At 49.7% G+C, this 14,737-nt stretch overlaps 1 protein-coding gene across 3 annotated transcripts in view; it reads right to left on the reverse strand.

The window, feature by feature from the left end:
- The window catches only part of POGZ (pogo transposable element derived with ZNF domain), a 39,852-nt gene that overhangs the window by 3,429 nt on the left and 21,686 nt on the right, over positions 1-14,737 (reverse strand). For 2 of the 3 annotated variants that reach the window (XM_053369421.1, XM_053369422.1), the window contains exons 3-18: positions 14,562-14,720; positions 13,969-14,144; positions 12,965-13,073; positions 11,218-11,520; positions 9,651-9,845; positions 9,134-9,243; positions 8,355-8,689; positions 7,624-7,778; positions 6,951-7,051; positions 6,243-6,389; positions 4,655-4,789; positions 3,764-3,936; positions 2,685-2,825; positions 2,376-2,435; positions 1,267-1,379; positions 200-224 (exon numbers count right to left, since the gene is read on the reverse strand). In XM_053369421.1, the coding sequence (XP_053225396.1) occupies positions 200-224; positions 1,267-1,379; positions 2,376-2,435; positions 2,685-2,825; positions 3,764-3,936; positions 4,655-4,789; positions 6,243-6,389; positions 6,951-7,051; positions 7,624-7,778; positions 8,355-8,689; positions 9,134-9,243; positions 9,651-9,845; positions 11,218-11,520; positions 12,965-13,073; positions 13,969-14,144; positions 14,562-14,720 (2,437 nt within the window). The remainder of the gene's footprint in view (positions 1-199; positions 225-1,266; positions 1,380-2,375; positions 2,436-2,684; positions 2,826-3,763; positions 3,937-4,654; positions 4,790-6,242; positions 6,390-6,950; positions 7,052-7,623; positions 7,779-8,354; positions 8,690-9,133; positions 9,244-9,650; positions 9,846-11,217; positions 11,521-12,964; positions 13,074-13,968; positions 14,145-14,561; positions 14,721-14,737) is intronic. The other variant, XM_053369423.1, reaches the window with a different exon arrangement.

Below are 14,737 nucleotides of genomic sequence, written 5' to 3' on the forward strand. Positions count from 1 at the left end.
TAAGAAGAGTACAGTGAAGTCACCTTCCCTGTCGATACACAGGGCATCTCAGAGTGTGGGTGCTACCACAATAAAATATTTCTCACAAATGTGGAATGGGTATGATGTGGCACTTGTAACAGGGCCAGTTTTGCAGTAAAGAAAGAGGAAAATCCCTCATGAATCTGCCCAGATGGGAGGGAAATTGGGGGAAATTTACCTTGAATGTGAACTCCAGGTGGAACCTGTTAGAAAAAAAGAGGAAATAAAAGTATTGAGAGGCTGAGCTTGCACCAGGCGGCTTGTTAACAAGGAACACACAAAGGGACTGGACAGCCAGCCAGGGTCAGTGGCAACAGGTGGACTCACAGCACGGGGGCAGAGGAAAATCCAGGGGCCTTCTGGGAACTAGTAGCCATACCCTGAGTCTGCACAGCAATCCATCACTACTCTTTTCCATCAGCATATAAACTGCCTCTTAGGAAGGCGACGGAGAACCAGTTGCAAGCAGCTCAGACACCATGCCATGCTTTGCCCCTCCCTGGCTCCCCTACGCAGCAGACTAGCTCCCCCATCCTCTCCCTGCCTATTCTGCCTTCCAGAAACTGGCCTTGCTCTCCTGTTGGCACCCTCCTGTTCAAGCCTGCAAATCTGTCTTGCCCCTCAGTCAAGCACCGCTGTGGCCTGGTGATCTTCCTGGAAGAGTCCTGGACCTTTTTGTACCTATCTAGTGGGCAACACCATTGCCTTCCCTTTATTTCCTCACCCCTTGTTGATACCCCAATGTGTGTGTCTCAAGGACAAGTTTTGTGGGCACGTTCTGAGAATTAAACCCAGATCCATTGCTCTTTGAACCCAGAGTTTCCTAGGCAGCTGCCCCCAAGGACTTCCGTCTCTGAGCTTGTTGGGAAAGGAAGAGCAAAAAGGCTGGAAGTATCAAGGCAACGGGAATGGCGGGGATGGCAGAGGGAGTAGAACTGCAGCAAGGGCAAGAGTGAAGTGTTCAAACAGGCTTGCAATAAAACAGAGAGGAAATGCCTCTCTCTCTCTCTCTCTCTCTCTCAAAAGAGAGTCTCAGTTCGAAACCATGGGAAGCTGCTACTAATCAGTGTGGGCAATGCTGAGATGGACCAGTATAAAGCCGTTTCCTGGCTTATAAGACACATGTGGTGTTGATGATTCTTTTTGGTGAGGAAGTCTGTTTAAATGAGCAAACGCTGGGAGTGGAGGAGTTGGGAGGAGCTGTGCTGCATCATCCGATTTCCACCTGCCCCCTCCAGCCCTCACCTCGTAGGAGTACGTTGCTGAATTCGTGCGAGGGGTTGAAGACAAGGTGCTTGGCCATCGCGTCGCCTTCCGATGTGGCAAAGAGACAAGCCGAGCAAGCCAATCGCACTCCGCTGTGAGGCAGAAATGAAAAGAAGGAAGGTCATCCCTTGTGGTAGGATCTTGCCACCAGCAAGCATATTTGATTCCCAAACATCTTCCCTTGTAGACAAACAACAACAACGACACCCCCTCTTCCCTGGCAATGCACATCTTGATTTAGCTGCTCAGAAGATAAATCACATCAGGGTGGGGAACTTGAAGCCCCTTGATGTGATTCTTTGGCGATCTTGTTATAAGTGCCAAGAATTCCAACACATTCATTACTTACACACACACACACACGAAAACTGTCTAAGCCTCACTGATGAAGCATGTCAGAAAACAAGGTTTTGAAAACAACCACAGACCTTGCAGGGCTGGTTTAAAAAGTTATTAATCCAATGTTCGAAAAGCCAACCCCTCAAAGTGCTCTCTCCACTAAGGCTGGAGTCAAGCATTTTGAGCTGAGGTTCTGCAGCATTTGTACTCCAGACCCAGGAACTGCCATTTGCGATCAGCACAAAAGCGATTAGATAAATCACACACAGGAAAGCTCATGAGGCAAATCTACACTATAAAAATACAAGTCGTAACACCAGTTCAGCTCACAGACTTAAAATGGTCTAAACCAGCGTTTCCCAACCTGAGGGCTCCAGCAGAGGCTTCAGGTGACTTATTGATTCATGGTTTGCTTATCTCCAAACAAACCACAAGCAAAGTCCTCATTGTCATTGCCATCACTTTCTTTAACATAGCACATGAACCAAATCCCTCTCATTTTAATTATCATAGCTCCAGCCACCCTGCAAGGAATTCTGGGAACTGTAGGTCGCTGAAGAGGCTGAGAAGGCATTCTTGGCTTGACTACCCCCAACTGGGCCAGAGTTACAAATATTAGGTGTGAGAGAAGGATTATTAAGGCAGGTTTAGGTCCACGGTGTAGACGAACAACACACCAGAACATAAAAAAGGTGCTAGCTAGCAGGTAAAGAAAGGAAATTATTGTTCCAGGGAAATTTCTGCCTTACCAAGCAGTGTAGTTTTTGAACAAGGCCAAGTACTTCGGACTCTTGCGAGGAACGTGGTTGCTGGTAAAAAGAGAGCAAGCAAACACACAAATGAGGAAAGAGAAAAATTCTTATGGACTCCCACAAGCCACCCACTTCCTTAACAAGGCCCAGCAAACACTTCAGCCCAGCAAAAGTGGGTGCGCAGGTCAAAAAAAGAGAAGAGCAGGCACACTCTTGCCCCCTCCCGCTTCAGCCGGAAGGGAAGAGTTAGCCACTGCACCAAAAGATCAGAGGAGGAGGAAGAGAAAACCGCTTGGCCTGACTTACTTGATCATGTGGTTGGCATAGGCGCGGGAGCAGCAGGTGCTGTAACGGCATAGCGAGCAGTGGACATAGGTGGGGAAGTGGTTTGGGAAATCCGGGATTTCGAAGCTGCACTCCAGACACGTTTGCCGGCCAAGGACGCTCCTGCGGAGAGAAAGGGGGAGCCGGTCAGGGGCTGGGTTCCAACAAAGGATGTGGGTTTCGCTAAGAGGGTTGCAAGAGAAGAAGAAGTTTGGATTTGATATCCCGCTTTATCACTACCCAAAGGAGTCTCAAAGCGGCTAACATTCTCCTTTCCCTTCCTCCCCCACAACAAACACTCTCTGAGGTGAGCGGGGCTGAGAGACTTCAGAGAAGTGTGACTAGCCCAAGGTCACCCAGCAGCTGCATGTGGAGGAGCGGGGAATCGAACCCGGTTCCCCAGATTACAAATCTACCGCTCTTAACTACTACACCACACTGGCTCTCAAGAGGCTTTGGATCACGGTTGACAAAGCGACAGGCTAGTGCCGCAGCTGTGGACTCCTTCCTGGCTTGTTGTCCTGTATCGCCTTAAGCCATAAGGACCAGACACTTGCGTTAAGAGAAAAACCTTGAAAATGGAGCCCTATTGCTTTTTTTATTAAAAACAAACAAACCAAAACACCACCAAATTAAATGAGCAATTCTGTAAAGGACCTTTGGGTCATTGTGCACCCAAGTCAAAGTGCAGGATTTGGATTTTGTAGCTGGAGTCCCACACCTGGCCAGGTGTTCAGCTGACAGCAGAGGCGGCTTCCTCTTTGCTCCCCTGGCAGGGACAGTGCAGGGAAGCATCTATACCAGGGGTTGGGAGGAACCTCAGGCCGAAGGGCCAAATGCGGTTCCCTAAACTCCCTCCAGCAAGCCCTTCTGTCCAAGCTGTCCCTGCCTCCACGTCAAGTCACCTTCCTCACAAAAGTAATGCAAAGCAGCAGCTGTCGAACGTAAGGAGGAAGCTGCAGAATCTGAACCACTGAACAGTACAGTTCTCCCCACCCACCCGCCACAGATTATTATTTCTAAGAGATGTTTTAGTGGGAAATTTAGTAATGAGCTCTGACATCTTCCTGACGGCTTTCTTCTGGATGTTCCTCTGGTAGGGTGGGCACAGGAAGTTGGGCTGGGGGTCCGCCGAGGCTGAGAGCAAGGTGGTGTCTTGGAGGAGGCCTGGGGGCATGTCGTTGGCAGACAAGGGCACCGTCCGCGGCTGCCCTCGGGAGGCCCTGATGGTGACCTGTGGCGCAGAGGAGGAGAGAGACTGCAATGAAAACACTCGAGCGCTATACAGATACAGATGGGGTTTCAAAAAAGGGAAAAATCTCAAAATGATGCCTGCACCTCATTTGCATAGCCCCACCCCTGGGAAAAGTGGGAGGGGTTACCCACTCCCCAGTAACCTTCCTCACCAGCTGAGGGGAAGCCAGAAATCGATCAGCATTAAAGATGGGGACAGAGGAACTAGCTGGAAATGTATTTTATTCGTGTCTTATATTTATATCCCACCTTTCAAGGTGGCCTACAGACATCTCCTCCCCATGTTATTCTCGCAACTGCCCTGTGAGGTAGGCTAGGCTGAAAGACATGCCAGGATCACATCTAGTGAGCTTCATGGCTGATGGGGTGGCGTGGGAGGGGGAGAGAATTTGAATCCTGCTGAATCCTGAAGTCCAGTGCTCTACCCACTACAGGCAGGTTGGGAGCCCAGGGAAACTATGCAAACAAGTCCACGCAAGTTTCTGGTCCGCAAACATTTCAACCAGCCAGCCTGTCACTTTGTGCCTTAAAAAAGAAAGTGGCGTGGGGAACCACACAGACAGGGAACCTTAGTAATGTCTGCCCGCTAGATTGTGCAGTGAGGACTGCCTGTCTGTTCCCGAGGCCTGGCTTGATTTAAAAGAGAGGCACGGCTGCTTCTGCCCCCCCCCGGCCCCCCCAGGTGTCCCTCTCCGTACCTTGGTGCCTGGTTTTAGCCCCTCCAGCTGCTTGGGCTTGCGGAAGGTTTTGTGGTGCTGCAGCTTGTGCTCAATCTTGTCCTTGGCAAAGAGGAACTGCAGCCGGCACTTGTTGCAGTGATAGATGCTCTTCTTCTGCGGGAGGAATTGGAGTGGCATGGAAGAAGAAGAGTTTGGATTTGATATCCCGCTTTATCACTACGCAAAGGAGTCTCAAAGCGGCTAACATTCTCCTTTCCCTTCCTCCCCCACAACAAACACTCTGTGAGGTGAGTGGGGCTGAGAGACTTCAAAGAAGTGTGACTGGCCCAAGGTCACCCAGCTGCTGCAGGTGGAGGAAGCAGCAACAGCAGACAGTGGCTTTTGTCGTAAAGGGAGGGTGGGGAACCCGCGGCCCCTCCAGATGCCGCTGACACGGCCAGTGTGGTCACCACTTGGCTGGTGTTCTTACCCACCATTATATACCCACAACAATCCTGTGCGGTAGGTTAGGCTAAGAGGCAGTGACTGGCCCAAGGTCACCCACAGGGAGCGCCATGTGGCCAAGCAGGGATTTGACCCCTGGTCTCTTCCAGGTCCTAGGTTGACATTCTAACCCATGGGTAGGCAACCTAAGGCCCAGGGCCGGATCCGGCCCAATTGCCTTCTAAATCTGGCCTGCAGACGGTCCAGGAATCAGCGTGTTTTTACATGAGTAGAATGTGTCCTTTTATTTAAAATGCATCTCTGGGTTATTTGTGGGGCATAGGAATTCGTTCATCCCCCCCCCCCAAAAAAATACAGTCCGGCCCCCCACAAGGTCTGAGGGACGGTGGACTGGCCCCCTGCTGAAAAAGTTTGCTGACCCCTGTTCTAACTGTTAGGATATTTCCGTTCCACCTTAAAAAGGGAGCAGGCTGTTGTTTGAGTCACAGTCTGCGTACTTCCGGCTCACAGGAAGTTTCTCTTTTTTGTATATAGCTTTTGTCTCTGTGCCTGGACACGCCGGCAGGCAGTCATGTTTTTCTTTGTTCTGACCAACGCTGAATAAAGTTGTAAATAATGCTCTCCTGGGTGCATCTTTCGTTGTGCGAACTCTGCTGAAAGAGCGTGCACGAGTCTGGAATGTGGAAAGCTATTTCTGAGGCTCGTGTCGCTAATTGACTGATACTGTATCTACGGGAGATTGATGGATTGTCCGGAATCGACGTGGAGACATGATGGCCTTTGTCTCCCTGGCAGTATCCCAACACTAGCCACTACCCTCAGGACTCTCCGGCCTCATTCTAATGCACAGGTAGGCCTCAAGATAAAAATAACAATAAGGGTGGGAAATCAATAACTATTTCTATATCCCTGCATCTTCCCCACCACCCCCCTTTAGAATTTTTTGTCCTGGTTTTTACTTTCTGTTACATTCTCCCACTACCCCTTAAAAGGGAAGCTGAAACCAGATACAGAGTTGCAAGGCACCTCTGGGAAACGCTTCTGAGACCTCTATGGCCTCGGGTTGAGCTGAGGAGGAGGGCCAGTGAATTCAGCTGGCCTGCATGCCATTCCCAGTCACCAAGGGAACCAGGCGAGCGCTTCACCTGCAAGGCCAATTTACCTGGTGCCTCATGAAATGCTGCTGGAAGGCGTTGCCGTTCTTGAAGACCTTGAGGCAGTAAGGGCAGAGGAGGTGCCGCGTGTCCTCGTGGACCATTCGGAAGTGGCTGTCTACTTCGGAGTAGAGTGACGAGCGGTACTGGCAGACCTGGAGGGAGCCATGAGCACAGAAGCATGGATATACTTTTTTTTTCCTTTTGCAAATTACAGTACAGTAAAAAAAAAAAAACAGCAACGCCGAAACGAACAGTCACAGATTTCTCGTATGTTACAGTATGTTTTTGGAAAGAAGTGATAAGCATTAAAATCAGGTGAGCAATAAGTAAAGCAACTATCTGATACAAGCCCTCCAAATTCTTGTCTGGCATTTTGCCTTCAGCAATGGCTTAATGTGGGAAGCTCATAATTATTTCGTAAATAACTTTGAGGCGGTTTTAAAAATTAAAAAAAAATCAAAAAATCAAGAGATATATAAATAAATAAGGAGCGTGCGAAGGCCATGGCTCTCCCATATCACTTTCTCCCCCTGCACAGAAACTCCCATACATCAGAAACTGTTATTCAGGGGTAGACTGCCTCTGTGCATGGAAGTTCCATTCCTACTACATTGTAGCTAACAAAGGGGAGAGCAGGCTGGCCAGACCCAGTGTGGATTCTCAGTTTGTTGAAGCCAACTGGGTTTTTTTTTTGGGGGGGGTGTTCTCCATACCTGGCAAACGTAGGGCATCTCCCCTGGCTTGTGAGTGTCCTTCATGTGCTGCAGGAACATGGGCTCGCTCTCGAAAGCCCATTCACAGATCTTGCATTTTGCTGTAACGCAAGAGGGAGTCTGTCAAAAAGGAGGACGCCAGGAGGATTCAGGTGCCACCCCAAACTGCAGAAGGCTTGCAGGGCCCGGCCCGGGAACAAAGTCTGGGTTGAACCTCAGATAACCATCCCCAAGCCCCATTAAGGGTCCCTGTTGGTCATGAAACAAAATCAGGCAACGAAGAAACGTGCCTGCAAAATAATTTATATTTAGGTTTAGTTTCCCATTCTCCTGGACCAAACTGTAACTATGCCTAATTACATGCAGCTCAAAACTGCAAATCCTTCCCCTTTCCCCTATTGCCTCCTGCAACCCCCTTGGGGCAGGGAGCAGCCCCTGGTACTCTGCAAAGTCAAATGGATGCCCTGTAAATAATGCCACTGTTTCCTGCCCTGTCCATGGTGAGCAGAGCAGACAGTCCTCCTCTGCACCAAAGGAAAAGGGAACCTCTGAAGGAAGCCTTTTTTCCAGTGCAGGCTGTGACCATCGTGGAGACCCTTCTCATCTGCCCCTGCTCAGATGTTTTGCGGGGGGGACGGACGGACAGGGGGAGACACTTTGGGGCAGAGCTTACTGGTCGATTCGTAGGGGCTGTGTACATTCTCCAAGTGGCACTGGAGCTGGAAGGGCGTAGAAAACTGCCGGTAACAATGCTGGCAGATGGTGTGGACGTCCACCTCACCGTTCTGCTGATCCAGCTCGACGTGGTGCTTCATGTGGTTCATAAACCTGGAGGGGTGGGGGAAAGGAGCAGACGTTTCTGTGGTTACTTCAAGCGGGGGAGAAATCTCTTCCTGCTTGTTTCCCCTTGCTGCTCACTGCAGGCAGCAGCTCCGATTGCCTCTCTGAATATTGGTTGTTGGGGAGTGTTGGCATTGGGCTTGTGTCCTGCACGTGGGCTTCCTGGAAGAGGCACTCTGGCTGGCCATTGTGGGAAAGGGGATGCTGGAAGGAGATGGGTCCCCTCTAGCCTTTGCAAATCCTCAAACGGGACCCGAGCACAAGAGCCTTATTCCCTCCTGCAGTTCCCAGCAACTGGAATCCAGAAACATGACTGGTTCTGTCCATGGAGACAGAGCATGGGCATCAAGGCTGGCAGCCAAACACAACAGATAAACCTCCTTAAAGTGGGCTGGCTCTCTTTAAGACCAGAGTGGGGAGTTTGTGGCTCTCCAGCTAATGCTGGACGGCAAAAGCCCATCACCTCCAGAATCTTCCCAAGGGCCACACCTCCTCCTCCACCTGGCTTTGCCGCAGCCCTTCCTCCCTCCCCTCCCTGACAACGCTTCACCCATCACCGTTTACCGGATGTTGTTCTTGAGCCTCTTGGTGCAGTGCGGGCAGCGGAAGGACGTTGGCACCTTGGGGAAGTTGAGCAGCTGGTTCACCTTCCCGCCGTCCCGGCCGTAGTAGAAGTCGTCCACCAGCATTATCAGCTTGCTCTGCGCCCCGTCGCCCGTGCCGTCGCTGTGCTCAGAGACTTTGGCTGGCGGCGAGAGGGCGGGGATGGGGGTGGAGGAGGGGGGCGAAGCGACGGCGGCTGCTTTCTCCGGGGAGGGGGGCTTGGGGGCTTGGATATTTGGTTCAGACTCCAGGGGCTTCCCTTTCTTCAGGAACTCCACCATTTCAGGGCAGCAGTACTGAGGAAAGGAGGAGGAGGTCCTCGAGTTAAGGTTAATATATGAATGTAAGACGAGAGCTACTGGATCAGGCCAGCCCAGCATCCTGTTCTCACAGTGGCCTACCAGATGACTCTGGGAAACCTGTGAGAGGGATCTGAGTACAAGAGCACACTCCCGTCCGTTCCAGCAACTAGTATTCAGAAGCATCCCTGCCTCCAACTGTGGCTTTGCTTAAACAAAGGTCCTTTCGCCTTTCAGTCCTGAATCTCACTGCCTATCAACTTTGCAGGGTGACATCACCACCGCCCCGCTCCCTGAGCTCCCAGTTTTTTTAGCAACAGCAATCGACTTGAGCTTCTGCTCTGGGCAGACACCATAGTCCTTTGACTTTATTCTCGGCTGCCAGCAGCGTGTAACGCTGCAATGGCCTTGATCTCATAATTCGGGAAGGGGGTTACTTACACACATATGGCCTCTTAAAGCTTCAGTGACTCTAAACTGGGCATTGCACCGGGGACAGACTTTCCGCCCGCTGTCCTGCAGGTCGAAGGCGGGGATGGGGGAGGAGCTGACTGTAACGGGAAGAAAAAAGGAGAAAAGGTCATGGCTAGCATCCAGAAGCCCTGCAACTACCTCTTTGGACTTCTCACTTGGGCTGGTCACATTTTTCCTTTCCTTTCCCCTGGATCTCCTTTCCCACCCTATGTAACAATGGAGGAAAGAGCTGTCCAGGCTGTGCTGTCAATGCTCCCATAGTGCACCCCTATCTCTTTCATGCGCGCAGGAGTGGAATTGGGAGGGCATATTTGCATGGCACCACCCCCAGAGTGAGTGGGAGGAGTCACCCACGTAGTACCATCCTCCATCACTAGGGAATTCCTGTTTTCTGTGCAATGGGCCAAAGTGAAACTTGATGCTGTGGTTTGGGATCAAGTTACAGTCGGAACCTGCCCAAGCCCAGGCTGCTGGCAGAGCTTACCTTTCTGCGCCGAAGACTCCGAGATGCCTGCTCTCTGGGGGACATGGGCCGGGCTGTTGTTGGAGACCACAATGGGGCCCGAGCTCTGGCCGAGGGAAGGGACCGTGTTCAAGGTGTTCACCAGCTTTGCCACCTCGTTGCTGTTCTCCCCCGTCACCCCGGGCCTTTTCACCGTCACGAAACTTGCAATGCTCACTGTCAGGGAGACAAGCGTTTTTAAGTTGAAGAACAGGGAGATGGAGCAGAATATTTTAATTATTATTGTTAGATGGAGAAAGCAGGAGAGGGCTGGTAAGCTTTCAAGGTATGTTACAGGGCAGGCAAAGCAGTTAATAGAAAAACATTAACTATATTCCCTTTGGAAATATAGACCCAAGCAATTTCTGCGTTTTGGTAACAAAATACAGGAAGTGCATTCCTTCCACACACACACACCCTTTCAAAAGAGATGAATAGGTAGACAGAGAATCTGCTTTGCATGCAGAAGGTCCCAGGTTCAACCCTAGGCTGAGCTGGGAAAAGGACTCCCATCTGAAACCCAGGAGCACTGCTGCCAGTCAGTGTAAACAATTCTGAGATAGACGGAGCAAAGGTCTGACTTGATATAAAGCAGTATCTTAAGTTTCTTGGAATGAAAGACAGATAAAGGCTTGCAAGAGTGAGAGACGTATCCTGTAAGCCTGCTGGAAATGGCAGGGACAGGAAAGCCATGGTCTATCCCTTCCCTCTTGTAGACTGGATTTTAATATCACTTTATTTCCCTCCTTTGACTTGACAACTAAGGACTAGTAATAAGCAACTGGAGAACATGGAGCCCATTGGTCATCGGCCTTTGGATGGACTGACTTAAGTACCTTTTGTATATATGGAAGCGAGGTGTTATTAACAGGGATGTTGCAGGGACAATGTCAGAGAATGTACCATTTAATAAGCAGGAGCTACTGGGCTGGGGTGCCCCAGGTTCAAATCCCTGCTTACTGGGTGACCTTGGGCCCATCTTTTCTCAGACTGAATGATCTCACAGGTTTCTTGTGTGAGGGATGAAATGGTGGCAGTGGGATCATGTATGCTATCCTGAGTTCCTCAGTGGAAGGTTTTCTTCTTCCCTCCCCATCCCTTTTTCCTTTTGTGCCATGCCTTTTCAGGCTATAAACCTGAGAGGCAGGGATTGCGACATTTTTAAAAAAATTGTCACCTGTTCCAACTGAAGAGTAAATGCATAGATGCTTTGAAAAAAAATTTAAATGTAATTGACGAATAGTCTTGTAACGCACTGGTTAAAATTACAGTAATCATTAATCGACATGAGCTGTTTTTCTTATATTTGCATACTTTCACATTCTGCCCTTCCCTGGAGTAGAGCGGGAGTGTTTTTCCTTAGCCCACCTCCCAATCGGATGAACAAACGGTGAGCATTTGCTGTGCCATGAGCCCCACATAATGCAGGGGCCGCAGCAAAACCCAGGGGCCACAATGTTTCCCAGCTCCTCCAGGCAAATGAGGACCAAAGTAATACCGTTTTTCTTTTTCTTTCATTTTTAGTTTCCCTCTCCACGGGAAGTCTTACCTAATTTGGGGTTAGTAGCTTGAGTGGACTGCCCTGGCTGCTGTACAGTTAACTGTCCCAGTGCGGCTGGCTGTGCTGGAGTAGGAGTGGTGGTGGTGGAGGAGGTGCTGGGAGAGGACTTACTTTGCGGTTGGGCCTGGGACTGCGGTACTGTGCTCCGGATGGTAAGGGTGGCTGGAATGACCGTCGTGAACGTGTTGGAAGACGGCCGGACCGGCATGGCCGGACCAGGTCTCACCTGGGCCATTTGGGAGAAAACCTGAGGGACGCCGACTGCAGGCTTCACAAACTGGGTGCCTGGGGCTGCAAAGGAAAGGAGGGCACAGTTACCGTCCCGTCGGTCCTCGAGACTCTCCTAAAACTAAACTATTAAGGAGGTGCCATTCCTCCGATGGATCAAATCAGTCAGCTTGTTCATTTCCATTAATTCTAGAAATTCTAATCAGTTCCAGGAGACTCTCCTGGAAAAATAATTACTGCTGTTATAAGGAAGTGCCCTTCCACTTATGGGGCAAATCAGTCAACTTGCCCATTTATGCTAACTCCAGGCACTTTAGAGCCATCGCCATATAGATGGAACAGGAAAGTCTCTCAATTTCTGGCTGCGATTAACCAGGGTTTTTGTTTTGCGTTTGTTTGTTTTTTTACTAAATACATCTATCCTGCAAACACATCATCCTCGATCCAATTAAACATTACAGACACTGGTCGAGAGGTGGCCATACTTCATAGATCATTGCAATAGGAATCTAGGAAATATTAAGCTTGGAAGACATTTATTACCTGCCCTTCACCCTAAGGTCCAAGGGCGGGTTACAACACTAAAACACAATATTAAAAACAGTTTACAACAACTTGCTCATATTTGCAGAAATATGATTTGTACAATTCTCTAAAACAATTACATATTGGGCTGTTGATGTTTGATAGATTTAAAAACGGATTTTAATGTTCTTATTTTTAATGTCTGTATGACACAAACTGCACAGGCTGAAACCAGGGGTGGTGGGAGATTGCCTGTGGTCCTCTAATTGCTGCTGGACCACAACTCCCAGCAGCCCCAGCAATTAGAACGGCCATTGGGCAGGGATGAGCGGCTGGGAGTCCAGCAACATTTGGAGGGCCACAGATGTTCCCCACCCATAATCCAAAAGAAGGCAGTCTTCCCTGCCCCCAGCATGGAAAATGCGCTCTCTCTTTTCTCTTGCTTTTAACAGAAGTACGCAGGAAAAAACCCCTGCAGACTTTAAGCCATGACTTCGGTCAGCCATGAATCCTGGTTTACCATGCAGTGCAAACTGGTTTTGTGGCTGAAACCTGGTGCGGCCCCCACTCTCCCTCCACCTCCTGCTACCCTCTTTCTACTCCTGTACTTTTTGTCCCACCTTTGATAAGCCTGCCCTCGCGCTGCATTTTTTGTAAACCCAAATGAGGCAGAAAGATGCTAGATAAGCGAACCTCTAGGATTATATATATGAAGATAATATATTCATCACACTTTCTTTGGCTAAAGAGACACAGGTGTATAGGAGCTCTGTACCTTCAAAGGAGGCGGGGCTGGGACTGCGGAAGCCCCTCCCACTGAAGGTGGCAGCAAAACCGTGAAGCTTTTCGCATAGCCCTGCCTCCGCAGCCCATACTCTGGTGCTGGAGGGAAATTTCCTGGGCCTCTTTTCTTCCCTTTTGACACCTACTGGCCCAGCAGCCTGACCCCTCCTCACTTTCACAGTTCCAGCCTCTGCTTTACCTGGGACAAGGGTAATGGGCCGCACTGTCTGGCCTTGCTGTACATTCAGGACAATCCCAACCTGGTTCATCGCGTTCTGCACAGGCCGGACGTTTCGCACGGGGAAACCCTGCAACGTGCAAGCAAAAAGAAGTGGATTTAGCAGGCTTATCTCAACAGCAGGCCTGGGGGCAGACAATGAGGACTGCTGCATGCTGCAATTCCACAGGAACTAAGGGACCTGGGTAGGCTTGTCTAAATACAAATGTTTTTAGCAGTTAAATGGAATACAAATTGTACAAATAAATTAATAGTGCAGAATTTTTTTACATAGAATTGTTCAGACTGGCACCATATTATAGAGGTTTCTGGATTATTATAACATTGAGTAAAAAGCGTACACAGCTCTGGAGATGAGTGGGTTCTCTTAACATTTCAGTCAGCTCATTGATCAAGGTGTCACCCTGCTGGCCCAGTTAAAGTCTACCACGAAACACAGTGACAGGCCAATGGTACCATCCACCAGCTCCAAATGTGAAAAAGAAATAAATGAACTACACATCTGCATAAAAACAAACCAGGAATGTGCCAGGTACTCATAAAGAGTTATCAACAGAAGAAGAGCTCTGTCGGATCCTCAATGTGGCAACATACAGAGTGGTCCAAAAGTATACTGCTTTAGAATCAACTTTCTTTGTGCGTGACTCAAGTTCGCCGTCATCATTCACAATAACAGTATAATAATCCTTTTATCTGACTCCACTATTCTTTCCAACTGCCAGCCTGAAATTTAACTGCTACTTTGTTGTGTGTCAGTGATGTGTACCCATATAATCTGTTGTGATGAATTTCACTGATTCAACTGTATACCTACTTTGTGGCCACCCTGTACTTCCTGCAAGAGCCAATGAGATGCCTTTGGAAAACCCATAAGCTGGGCAAGAAGGGGGGCATACCCTGTTGACTGCAACCCCCCCCCCAGCAACTGGTATCGAGAGGTAGAAGAGGTGCTGCCACTCCCTCACCTGAGTCGTGATGAAGATGGGCTGACTGGTCACCGGGGAATTGGTCACATGGTTGGCGTTCTGCATGACCTGCACAGGCCGGAGGACTGGTTGGGTCACCACTGTGCTGAGGCCAGAGCCTGGGTTCTGCGTGAGGATCAGAGGCTGCCCGCCTTGCTGAACGAGAGGAGTCCCAGCTGGACAAAAGAGAAGGACAAGTAGGCAAAATCATCACTGTCACCTGCCCTACAACTTCCAACTTTTGTGGGATCAGCTTTGTCACTTCAGGGCCAAACAGTGGCTAGGAGGACTGGTGGTGGAGTCAGATGCAAAATGGCGCTCCAGCAGGATGGAGCAAATTATCTACTGCATATACACTGGGATTCCCAATATTATTTGAGGGAAAATACAACTTCTTAAAGTGGCATCAAAGCATGAATGTGGCAAATGTGAAAGTGGGTCATTTACTTAATTGGCAGGATTGGTACTGGCCACAGAAACCCATTTTCCTTGGCAAAGTATTAGGGTGAGTGGGATATCTGAAGTGTGTGGCCTGCAGATCCTAACACTCACCCCCAAACCAAGATCCTCCCATCCAAAGCCTCTCCCCTTACCGCTGTTGTTAGCAAAAAGCGTCACTAGTGTCTTCTTTGTGCTGTCGCTGTTGGGTCCTCCACTGCCGCTGACAGATGTGGAGGTTGTGAGGCCGCCACCAATGGATGCGTGAGCGACGATCGGCATTGGGGTGGCAACTGGCTGCACGCTCACCGAAACTGCCGGGAAGGAAATT

Source organism: Podarcis raffonei, chromosome 16, assembly GCF_027172205.1.
Source record: "Podarcis raffonei isolate rPodRaf1 chromosome 16, rPodRaf1.pri, whole genome shotgun sequence".
In the NCBI taxonomy this organism is placed as follows: domain Eukaryota; kingdom Metazoa; phylum Chordata; class Lepidosauria; order Squamata; family Lacertidae; genus Podarcis; species Podarcis raffonei.